The following is a 13,023-nucleotide window of genomic DNA, read 5'->3' as shown; positions in this document are numbered from 1 at the left end:
GTCTTAAGTACACATACTAGTGCATGCTTTCAGGGTGTCCTCATGTGAGCATGGGTGGTTCATGACTCATGTGAAGACCTCTGCTTGAGGATACTTGTAGACTGTAAATAAAAAACTATGATGCATTGAAATAAGAATGTGTAGTTCCGGTAAAATATGCGGTTCATACTCTTAATCACCACCTATAAGCAAAAGTAAGCTGACTTGATTATCCAGGGTCCTCTCTGAGAAGTCAGAATTTGCAGTTTAACCAGTAGAAATCCAGCATCTGTGGTTAGTTCTGGAGTTCCTAACAGAACCCTACAGCTATCTACATTCAACATTGACATTTGCAGGATTCGAGCCACAAAGAAACTTTTCTAAATTAAGTTTCAAAATGTTATATAGTGGTTGCTGGATTCACTTGCATGAACACCCAAAATGTCAGCGTATACAGCAATGTTATGCAGAAAATATGTTATGCTATTAAATATAGTTTTGAGATAAAGAGTTAATTACATGATTATTTAGGAAACCCTAAGGCTGTATTATGTAAAAGGCTAATTTAGGCAATGATATCATGGTTGAAAATTTGAGGTTTAATACTAGTGATTTATAACTTGGATTGGTTCTAATAAGAAGGAGAATCCTTATGACCATAGGAGGAAAACAGAGGAGTGCATTTACTGACATATTAGAGGTTGGAGGGTGAGCGCTCCGGTGAGATATCATTGAATTCTGTTATTTTTTAAGCCTTAGTTTTCACCCAATGAATTAATAAATACATGGCAAAAAACTTACAAGGATTTTCCAAAATGAAAACAAATTGACACATTTAGCCTGTAACAAATGTGTACCATGGGTTAAACCTTGTTTCATCTGTGTCTTCATCAGAGCAAGAATGGCATCAAAGTTATGGGCTTAATTTGTTTGTGTTTTTGTCGTTTAGGAAAATCCTTTTGAATATTTTTGAGTATGCAGAGAAATATTTATTTGCATGCGAATATATGAATAAAGACAGGTTTAGGCTAGGTTTCCACTTGTTTTTTTTTTTGCTAAAAACGCCCATAAAAACGCCAATTCAGCCACACTGCGTTTTTTTAGTGAAAAAACGCTGCAGCCAGATGTTAGCTGTTCTTCAATAGGAAATCGCACAATGCCATTTCCACTTGGCGTTTTTTTGTTTGGCGTTTTTTCAGTCCTCTTTGGCGTTTTTCTGCTTTTTTGGGCTCTGTGGCAGTTTTTCAGAATCGCAGCATGTTGACACTCTGGCGTTTTTTGCAAGGAAATCTTGGCGGTTTTCTCCAATAGAAGTCTATGGGAGAGAAAAAACGCCATGAAAAAGCCATGTGGGTTTATTGCCTTGGCATTTTTTATGGCGTTTTTTTCCACAGTTACAATGCAGAGGATGGACCCAGTATCTGTGTGTCCTACGAGAAATAGGCAGGAAACAAACAGTTTCACACATAACAAAGTTCATATTGAAGTTTACACCATTGGGAACAAACATGCCATTACAAACAAACATACCCGACGCATTAACTGGATCCTGCGTGGCTAAAAGCAACAGCAAACAATTTGCACCATCATTTGGGGCCAATCTTCCTAGAGGAGCAGACATTCGGAATAAAGCATGCCATACAAACCACAGAAAAGAGACAAAAGGGTCCGCCGGGGCGAGTTTAAGTAGAACTCTACCAAAGAACTGACATCAGGAGAGGGCAGATACTTGCCATTTATCCTAATCCCTTTTAGCTGGGTGAAACTTCTAACTTGTAAAGGCTGGAAAAACTGCCTATGGTAAAAAAAAAAAGCAATTTCCACAGAAAGGCTAAAACGCCAGAAAAAACTCTGGAAAAACCGCCAAAACGCAGGAAAATGCAGTGGCAGTTTTCTTGGCGTTTTTCATCAAGAAAATAACGCAGTACAAAAACCCAATTGGAAACCTAACCAGATCCACTTCTTGTGCGCCTCTGAACTTAATATTTACCGTAATACCTTTTTAGACAGGTCTTATTCTCTACTGCGTTCCAGACAGTAGCATCAGACAATGGAACAATGTTTTTTCTTATAGGAGAAATATTATTTAGTAAGTGGCAAGAATAATAGACATCATAGGTATACCAGAGGAAATGAATGCTGATCAATTATTCACTCATTTGTTATATTGCAGCCAGTTTAGAGTTTACATGGAAAGTAAAATGCTGTTTTAATAGGTAAAGTCGAGAAAAATATATAAAATTACTTTCATGAAATGCAGACTTGATGGATGGCAGAACATGAGGCTGTCACACGCCACAACGGTCCCCAAAGCTTGGCGTTATCAGAGATCAGTGTAAGGTTTATCAGAACATAAACTCTATAAAGATATTGACACTGTTTGTTATTCAGTTACGCTTTCTTCAGATTTATTATGCAAGGTTTATTGATATGCGTGACATTTTCGTCAAAAGACCTGCTTATGGCATCGCATTTCCCAGATAGTACGTAAGTAGCTCTGAATCATAGCATCCACCAGGTTCTGCGTCTAGCTTGCTGTGCAAGCTGTGACTTCTTACAGAAACTTCTGTTACTTATTCACAAGTAAAATAAGCACTTTTAGTCTAAGCAACTAAAGACAAAACTCTCCTTGAAATTCTTTAAATTTACAATTTCATTATAATTCAGTTTTACAGAGAAACATCCAGGGAACTGTGAGGTCATCAAAAGCAGAAGTACTAATAAATGCTGCCCCTGTTTGGGCAGAACTCATTGTTAAGATTATGTTGTATTCATCTAAAAAGAATATGACACTTTTATTTCTTTCAGTTTATGTATACCTAATTACCGGTAATATTAACTGTGGACTAATCTGCCCACTACTGGAATCAAACAGCATGGTCTTCCATGTAATGCTTAGGTTTCAGGTGATATACTAATGGAATCTCATCCATCATCAGAGAACTGTCAAAGTTTGGTTGGACTTATTTGAATGAATGACTCTTTGATCATGAATATTTAAGAGACAACATCATTACAAATAAAATAATCGGAACAATGCTGCTTTCCGTTAACGTTAACACTTTGCAAATCCACATAAACACACGGTTGACCTTTTAGATTTGTTGGATAAAGGTCATAGTGACATCACTTTTGGGAACTTGTGATCAAATTGAAAAGTACAAAATAACCTTTTTGCAGTTAATCAATGGTTCATTTGTTCAGCAGAAGCTCGGCATATTTTTTTTTCTGAATAATGAATAACTAAAATTATTCTTTATAATAATTTCCTCTTTAAACACATTGCTGAGTAATGTATCCACAACATGATTAGTAACTGTGCTTGTTTGGAGTTAATGAAGCGTGAAAATTTGAAATATTGGCGTGAAAAAAAAATGTTTTGGTGCGAAGTTGAAAAGTTGTCTTATTACTGTAGCTCCCAATAAAATGGTCCAATCAGCAGAAACATTCAAGTTGTTGCTATGGTGATAAGACTACTTTTCAAACCTTGCACCAGAATCACATATTATTCCTAACCCCCGGGCTATGGCAATTTTATGCTTCCTCTGCTTAAACTGTGTTTTATTTATTATATGTTTATCATAACTCTCCTCTTTCTTTTTGGCAGGAGGCTGTGAGGACTGTTGAAGATGTCCGATAGTGTGGATATTGAAGAGAAACCTCCAGCTCCCCCTCTGAGAATGAACAGTAACAACCGCGATTCTTCAGCGTTGAATCATTGTTCAAAACCACTACCAATGGCGCCCGAAGAAAAAAACAAGAAAGCTAGACTGCGCTCCATTTTCCCAGGAGGAGGGGATAAAAGTAAAGTATCATTGTATGACAGTTGAAAAGGCACCGTGCATTCATCATTTCTGCATATTGGCGTATTAAATATATTTTTGGAGTTGCAATGACTTCCAGCCACATATGTGGTTGACATGTCCACATGGTTTCAATGATCAAGCTGTCAACAATCGGTTTTAAAATGCTGTTCACCCTCATCAGTGCTGTTCAAAAGCCTATAGATTTGTTATTGCCCTCTTTTAAATTTTATAGCCAGGAAATATGTATTAAATAGTCTAGACACTAGTCTGGGGTTTACTAAAAAGTTCACAAAGACCTGAGGGATATTTTAATGTCCTAGTTTAAGGACCTAGTTGCTAATAGGCCACCAAAGCACTAGTTATCACCTAATATTCTATGAGGAATAACGGCATGGATGGGCTGGATGGTTCTTATCTGCTTTCAAATTCTATGTTTCTGTGCTTCTACATCACTTAATAAGTATTGTTACCTGTGGTGCATAGCCATTATACATTGAGCTTTATGAAGCTATCTGTATAACCAACTGGCTGGCTGGAACGTTCTAGAAATGTTATTCTACTGTAGAATGTGTAAGCACTGCTAGTGTGGTTGGACACAATAGATTCTTAACCATGTTTTCTTAGATAATTAGCTCTCGTAATTAGACTATATCGACTAAATAAGCATGAACAATTAGATCAGAGACATACATGTTCAGACTGTCTATAGAAAACACAACACATTTAATACTTTTAATGATATTCCACAGTTCAACTTACATACCTACTATGTTACCGGCCCCAGCTTTAATGTATATTATAGACATTACACCAAATGCTTTCTTAAAAACACCTAATTTTCAGAGAACGTAAAAAAAACAAAAAAACATTTTTTGTAGTTGTAGGTCTTAAGAGTAAAAAAAACCCAAAAAACCCTTAATCCAAAGGATGAATTAAATAATACACCACTCGGGAATAGTATAAATATTCACATTTTATTGTAATTTAACATTATTTTATGCACTTGTGTTAGTGTCTTCTCTCTGTGGATAAATGGGAATCCATAGTTGCTGAATCCACATATAATAGGCACGTGTGATCAGGTATAAGGGGGGACACCAGCTGGTATTTTACTGTCAAACTAGAAATTAAATAGGTCGCTATATGCTGGAAGTATAACACTAACAAAGGTAACATCCATAGCCAGCTTTGGTAAAAAAAATACGCCATAAGCAAGTACAACGTAAAATAATATTTTGTTGTAATATAAATAACTTGGACATTATTATTTTGCAACGTTAAAGTACTAAGACTGTATATGTGAAACAGGTGGTGAAGGTTAAGGAGAGACTGTTCATAGAATTTATTGCAGCTAGGGCAGGTATGGCTGCACCTTTAATTACCATGATGTGGAACAGACTCTTAGAAAGGAAATAAGCTTAACATGGATCGCTCCAGACTAAGCAATGAAACACAGTCTCCTTCATATACCTTGTTATCTTGAAAATCATACCCACACATTTTAGCAATTTTGGGTATCTGCCAGTTGGTGTAATGTTACTGGGCTGCTTTTCATTATAGAAGTTTAGATTTCAGTCTGCAAGCACGTGTCACGAAATGTAAAGGAACCCAGGGGGAACAGACGACGAGTGGTCTATTTAACCACATCGGGGGATATTTATGGTTCGCTGTGGAGCAGAGCAGTAACGTTCCCTGTAAAATTATTCCTATCTGAGAAGTAAAATAAATAAGTCATTTTTAACTTTTAACCCTTCACATATTTTATTTAATCTAATGTGCCTTCTCCAGCCTGATAAATGCTTAGCACCACCACAGCTTCTGGTCTTTAAAATTGCTTTTTCTAAGGCGGTTCTTTGTCAACTGTCTATGTTTGCGTGGACTGGGAACTGGAAGTCCTGGTTCTTTTTACACACAGATAAAGGGAGGAGAAAAGCAGTGGGAGCAGAAGCCTGAACCCCGAAAAGAACCCTTTAGTAAACTTTCTACAACAATTGTTTCTGGAAATATTTGAACTTACATGAAGAATGGCATTGCTTAAGAATATCCACTGTACACATTTTGTCATAAAATACCTCTGCCTTTGGGCATATCAACCTATAGTTGGGGAAAAAAATACAGTACTGTCACAAGCAATGGCTCTGGACCTGGCTGAGACAGCGGGAGTGTGTGGAAGTGAAAGGGTTAATGACACCAAATGCCTGGTTACTATTCCCAGCAACCACAACATTAAGCCCTGAAATCCCTCCTGCACCTCGGTACTGCAATTCGCTGCCAATACCAAGACTTCATATCTGGGTGTTTTAGGTTACCCCAAACACAACAGAATTACAGTCTAAAAGTAATCTTCTTAATAATCACATATATAATGAATGGGTCAACATCCGAATCCCCCGGGTCGCTGGAGTGGGGTCCTGGCATGCCCCACTCCCTGCCCATTTCCCCTTTAACTATGCGTGTTTCCCGCGATGTCAGTGGGCAGTTCTGGCTGCGTGCCGCAAGGGTAGGCAGGATCTGGGTGGCTGGAGCCCACAAGTTCCCAGGTATGGTATCCACCAAAAGGATAAAACCTGGGTATTCTAAATATATACTCATATTGAACCTTCTAACAATACATAGACGCATCCTCCATATTTGATATTATGTTGCTGTCCCCTGGATGACCCCCCTCAGAGCAGATGTCCCAGCATGTTTTGTCACTCTAAACCCAGCTCTGGTGATGTCATCTACTCATTGGATTTATAGCCTAGGACTGCTGATAATACTTTGTTAAGGACTGATGATCAAGGAATATCCTGGATGCCCCTGTATCAAAGACTACAATAAAATACATATATTGGACTTAAGCCTTTGGCTGCCAGAGGCCTGGAGAGGCCAACTCATGCCTTGGCATTACACATACCAATCAAAAAAATATTTTACGAATTATCATTTAATCCCTCAATATTTGGTATTGTAGTTATTAATGCAATGCTTGATTAGGAAACAAAACTTGTAGATTAATTATACATTTTGTTGAAGACCCCATAAAAACATATACAGCAGTTTTTAGAAAAAAGGTCACTATTTGTTAAAACCTTCTCATAGCATATAGGCTTTGGCTGGGCCTCTGTAACCACAGCCCACGTTGTGAGCCGGAGGACCACTGTGAGATTTATTCTCAGGTTAATTACACTGAGCTGTGCTGAATTTATTTCTTCACATATCAGATTTTGCTTAGCATCTGCGTTTCCATGTACAGCATTGTATAGTTTTGATATTAAGTCTTGAGAGGCCAACCCTCAAATGTGTCAGAAATATTTATCCTGTACGCCAGGTAGTACTAAATGCAGTCATATGAAGCTCAGGAACCTCCCTAGCCAGTTTCTTCGAACATGTACCTATATATGAGTAAAAACATATTGGTGCAATGAATAAAAAATATGTCAACAAATACCATAACTTATAGTGTAATCGGCAGATTAAAATACCATAAAAAGTGTAGATTTAATGGCGTTGCAGACCCAAATAACACAAAGTTTAACCACAAAAAACTCATAAACTGGATCCAATAGAAATAATAAGGAAAAACATACCTGATCAGGTTGACGGGTGACCTAATGATACATTAGCACATAGAAAGCTGCGGAAAACTAGATCAGCAACCATTATATACAAGCTAAAATGCCAGAGATTTCTAGTATACCACAAATTGTGACAATGCAAAATTGCTTTATTATTATTATTATAACTATTATTATTATTATTTATCTTTATATAGCGCCAACAATTTACACACATTTACATATATTCAGGGTATATGACAAAACTAGAATTTCTAGAATTAGAATTAGAAAACACCCAATGCATACAAACAGTCCCTATTTTGTAGGGTTGGTACTGGAATAACTGCTATCTCTATACGCGTTATTAGGCCTTTCCTAAGAAAATGCAATATAATTTTTTTAAATAGCCTTGAGTTTATGCAAAGTGTTCTGAACTTCTGTTATAGTACACTATTCTATGCTAATGATCACTATGTTTATTTTTGATGAAGTAAAGGAAAAAATCATACATTTGATCGGCAATATATTTTTGCAGAAGTAGCCTTTCTGCATAAATCACAAAAATGAATTCCTACGCATACATATGAGGTTTTTTTTTACAGCTATGGAAATGTTTTCACAGACTGAATAATGAGACTAACCTAAAGGAGATGATTGGTAAAGATGAAGGAACTGTTAACATGCAAACGATGAATGAAGAACAAGTGATTTTAGATATACAGCTGAAGGGCAGCAGTAATTTGTTAATAAGAGTATTTTGGATTTTTTTCTACTTGTCTGTTGATGCCTTCTGGTTTGGAAGATCTGCATGGAGTATAGAAATTGCATGCAGATTTTGACAAAGCTCAGAAAAACACAACTTTTAGAAACTTCAGATTGGGAATGGATAGAATATTGTCATTTTGTAGGAACTCAACTCTGCTATAACATATAGAAACATAGAATTTGATGACAGATAAGAACCATTTGGCCCAAATAGTCTGCCTTTTATTCCTACTGCTAAAACCTTAATTGGTCCTTGGTCTTTTCTTATATTAAGGGTAGCCCAATGCCTACCATATGCATGCTTAAATTCTCGCACTGTGTTGACCTCTACCGCTTCTGTTCTGTTCAGGGATAGGCACAGTGTCCTTGGAAAGGTTTGTTAAAGTCCATAGACCATCATTAAATTTTCCACCACAGACCCCAGTAAGTGTCCACCATGAACAATACTGGTGCATACCCCTTTTCCACTAATATACCACCAGATAAGCGTTTATAAAATGATATTGTGTTAACCCTTTCACTTATGTTTGTCCTAACAGCATTATGACCCATCTGTTTTATCACATTTAGATTTAATAGGGGATAGAGTAAAATGTTGTAGCATTGTAGTCTTTTTATTAAAACAAGTCTCTTTATAACAGGCACCATTGAGGCTCATCAGTACAAAGTATCATACCAATATCTCCCATCCTCTTTTCCCCTCGGACAATATGTGTTGTAGGCTTCATTTGTTAAAGATAATTATTGTGCATTGGCCAACCTCTTTTAGTTTATCCATTGTCATTATGTTTTTATGGATCTGCAGCTTGAGCCTAACTGATTTAACTATTTTTTCCAATCATTGGAATGACCACTTGTCTATCCAATTTACTTAAAAATGTCCTTTATTTAAAATTCACACTTGAGAAATAATATCCATATGCAACTGCCCACAAATTGTCTTCTGCTACCTTTCCTATGGTTATTATCTGGCTAACTGGTAATTCACATTTCACCATCAGCCAACAAGAAGAAAGAAAAGGAACGCCCAGAAATCTCTCTTCCTTCAGATTTTGAACACACCATCCACGTTGGCTTTGACGCTGTAACGGGAGAGTTCACTGTGAGTATCTGTACCTGTACATAATAATAATGGTCCATTCAGGTTCATCCCTTTAGAAGCCAGAGCAAATCTGTAAGGTAGTATTAGGTTGTAAACTGTGGTCCAGTGGAGTCAACTCTGATAAATTACACGTTTTACAGGAGAATAGAAAACAGCTGTAAGTGAGGGTTATAGGCTTACGCTAGAAGAGGAATTTACAACATGGGTTTGGTTTGCAATGCCTTTCTTTTGATTTATAATTTTGTTTTTCATGGTATAACTTGAAAGCAATAAATATAGTATCCTAATCCAAAATACACTGACATGTTTATTGCCTTAAAAAAGAAATAGTTTCTATTATGCAAATGATAAAGTCAGATCTTGTCCCTTTAATTGTAGGCCATTGTAGTTTAAAGGTGTTATTATTGTTTATTGGACTAGACCTTGTCAAAAGAACAAAGTAACTTCACACTTTCAAAATTTGCAATAGCTGTGTATGCAGCTGAATAAGGATGGGGTATAACTGGTTATTGCCAGGGGTAGTCCGTGTCATCCCTTCTTGCTTCCTGATAGTAGAGGAACGAAATAAATAACTAGGATCCACAGAGATATTCAAGAGCGTTTTTGTTCTTCCACACTAAAGTGGACTTATGGCCATATGTGATGTTTTGTAGTGCATAATGCCGAGTGTTATACTGAATCTCAGTGCAACGAGAATGATTTGGAAGTTTTGTTGATCAAAGGGCTAAAGCTGATTATTGGCCCAAGTCATACATTGAAATACAGGTTTACAGAATGGCTTTTGGAAGAGCCAACCATATACAAATATTTCACACATGTATCCCAGCATGTGCGGATTTCATTTTACATCTGCTTAGTTTTAATACTTAGATCATATTACTATACCTATCGAAGCGGAATGTCAACTAGAAAAAAAAACAAACTAAAATTATATTTTTGGTTCAAGAACGTTTTTCCTATCCATAACAAGGTATCTTTTGTTAAAAAAATCAAACTAAAACATTGCTTCCATCAGCTGTTTTATTATGGTTATGAAGAACGCCTAAACTTGTGGTTGAGGGTTTAGAACAGTTCACATTGATTCACATGGCTTGCATCAGATGATAATAATTTCCTAAGAAAAATAAATATATATCACTGCTCTGTCACTTTCGCTTACAATTCTATTGAAGAATAAGTGCATACAATTCTCAACATCTTACATATCAGTAGTACATAGAATTAAAGAGCTGAGGAATACATTACCCATTCACGACATGTAGTAAGTAAATCATTTTAAATGTTCTACTCACCCGCAGACTTTTCATTTAGTGAACACAGCTCATACTGGTAGGTATAAGTAGTTTTAGTTCAAGAACTTTGTAGATTCACAGATCCCTAAAAGTATAACTACTGGTACCAAACTTTACTGAAAGTGAAATATAAAGTAGTGGTGATTACTTGGTTCCCCCAAAAAACTCATGATATAGTCTGTTTTTAACCTCTATGAACATTGTCAGTTCCTTGAATCTTACTTCTCATAGTTTTTCTGTGGGTTTTACAGTATTTTCCAGTTCCGCACATTGTTGAAATGCCTGGGTAAGAGCTGATTGCAATAAGGGTAACTTGTCAGAGCAAGTATTAAGTCAACTGCCACTTAACTCCTGTGGACCCCTAGGGCATTCTAGGCACCTTATCTAATTATATGGGGAATCTGTCTCTTCCATTAACAAGGAAGCTTCATGAGATCTTTGAAGTTGTTGGGTTTGCTGTAGGTAAAGTTGTTTATGGTTAGCTAGTAATCATTTGAGAAGCTGTCCTCACCAAAAATTCTGGGTGTCTCACACGTCACTCTCCAACACTTTTTGTCCTCCTTGAACTATTAAAGTAATATGGTATGTTCAGTTTTCAAACAGTAGGTTTGACTTTACATCTGCCCTCAAGGAATTTCTGAACCTTTATGCTAAAAGTGCAGTGGAGAACGTTTTACATGCAAACAGTTTTCAGATGTTGACTATTTTGTCATTCTCCTTTTCTCTCACTTTTACTCTCTGTCTGGAAAGTTTGGAAGTGCCGTGGGGATGTGTAACACTGTACGATATAATTTTCTTTCTATGTAAATGATTACACCAGTTACCATAACAGCTGTCTGCTCCTTTTGGTGACCTGTACATCATATTCAACCCTCTAACCCTCTTTCTTATCACTCCCCCTCCCGTGGCTGTCTTCTGTGTTTGCTACTAAATATGTTTAGAACCACTTCCGAATAAAAAGCTGCATGGGCTCCTGAGTTGGATTTTCAAAAGTTTATTTGTCGATTTATTTTTCTTTTGGCTTCACGTTACGCCACTGACCATCGCATGCCAAACACACATCTCTTCTTTTACTAACTAACCCTTGTACTAACTAAGCCTTGTAGTGTAATTCGGAGCAGACGACCACTTCTGCGCTACACATTTTGGGGATTTCTCTCTAGGAAAGCATGCCATTGGGGTTTTAGTTTTTGGAAAATAAACTATTCAGGATAGACTTGTTTTGATATTCTATCAAACACTTACTATAGATCCATAATCTTATAGACTGTTATGGACCAAAGAGTATAATCCCACTAATACTGATATTTTATATAATGCCAACAATTTACTTACAGAACATAAATTCAAAGGGTATAACAAAACTAAAACTCACAGACTAAGACAAACCCATACATTAGATATAGACGGTCCTGCTTGTCGGCCCTTTAATTAACATTCCATACGGGTGCATCAATTGCTTTTTAGCTGAATATGTGTGATTCGTAAAAGTATACCGATTACCAGTATCTGGTATACTAAAGCAAGAAAAAGTGACAGAAATTGCTGATACTAGACTAAAATTTTCACTTTACCTTATATAAATGTTATTTTTACAATTAACTGACATTAAGGTGGTATTATAGTGGTCCGTAATACCATATACTCATTACAGAGTGAAAAAATATAAATATTACTCTTTAAGGTCGGTTTGGTTATTAATCTGCTGTTTTATTAGACATTTCTGTCAGCGTAGCTGCTGATGAAGAGACTCGTGTGTGGTCATAGCTGTTAAGATGGGCCTTAGTAAAACTTCACATTTCAAAGCCATGCTGTTAAGTTTCGAAGTTGTGGCTAATTGCCAGCATATACAGAGTCCGTGGCCCAAACCCACTGGAGTATATATATATAAAAGGTGGATATTTTGTGTAGCCAGTTTGCATAATGGGTTCATTTGGGAGACTTTTATCAAATTTACTAAGTCAAATTGAAGATATGAAATGATGCCGGTAGCATGTGTGTCATTTAGACAGACAAAATTGCTGGCAAACTGCTTCTTTTGAAGTTGACAACAAATTTGCAGCTAATCTTGTATGATTAAATAGCGAAGGAAAATTCAATTGTAAATGTTAAAAGCTCTATTACAAATTGACAGGTTGCTGCTTATTATCTCCCAAATGAAGCGTATGTAAGGAGAGTAAGAACTTCTGATACAAGAGCAGCATCAGCTGCCTTTCTGCCTTCAGTAAATATACTCCATTGTGTATTTTTAGAATGGCAATTCCGCCGGTTTTCCAAAATCTGTTTTCCCTTAGCCTGCCACACACCAAACCCCCCGAGAAACGTCATATATCTTTCACTTCACGCAGTCTTTTTTTCCCTCATCATCAATCCCATCTCCTCTCCAACGTTCTGAGTTGTCCCACATCCTGTTTTAACTTTTCTTTTCTTTCTTTATTTACGTCCATTGCAGCCAGATCTCTGTGGTTCACAGATGGGCACAGGGAAACTCCCAGAGGTGCGTCACAAAGGCCCAAAAAGAAGCTTTCATCAAAACA

The 13,023-nt window shown here is 36.7% G+C and overlaps 1 protein-coding gene across 2 annotated transcripts in view; it reads left to right on the top strand.

The window, feature by feature from the left end:
- PAK3 (p21 (RAC1) activated kinase 3) overlaps positions 1 to 13,023 on the top strand; it is a 49,847-nt gene that overhangs the window by 25,060 nt on the left and 11,764 nt on the right. The window contains exons 2-4 of one of the 2 annotated variants that reach the window (XM_053472644.1): positions 3,587 to 3,783; positions 9,094 to 9,194; positions 12,939 to 12,983. In XM_053472644.1, the coding sequence (XP_053328619.1) occupies positions 3,609 to 3,783; positions 9,094 to 9,194; positions 12,939 to 12,983 (321 nt within the window). In that variant the 5' untranslated portion in view covers positions 3,587 to 3,608. The remainder of the gene's footprint in view (positions 1 to 3,586; positions 3,784 to 9,093; positions 9,195 to 12,938; positions 12,984 to 13,023) is intronic. The other variant, XM_053472645.1, reaches the window with a different exon arrangement.

This window comes from Spea bombifrons, chromosome 8, assembly GCF_027358695.1.
Source record: "Spea bombifrons isolate aSpeBom1 chromosome 8, aSpeBom1.2.pri, whole genome shotgun sequence".
Taxonomy (NCBI): Eukaryota; Metazoa; Chordata; class Amphibia; order Anura; family Pelobatidae; genus Spea; species Spea bombifrons.
This window is presented reverse-complemented; position numbering and strand designations above follow the sequence as displayed.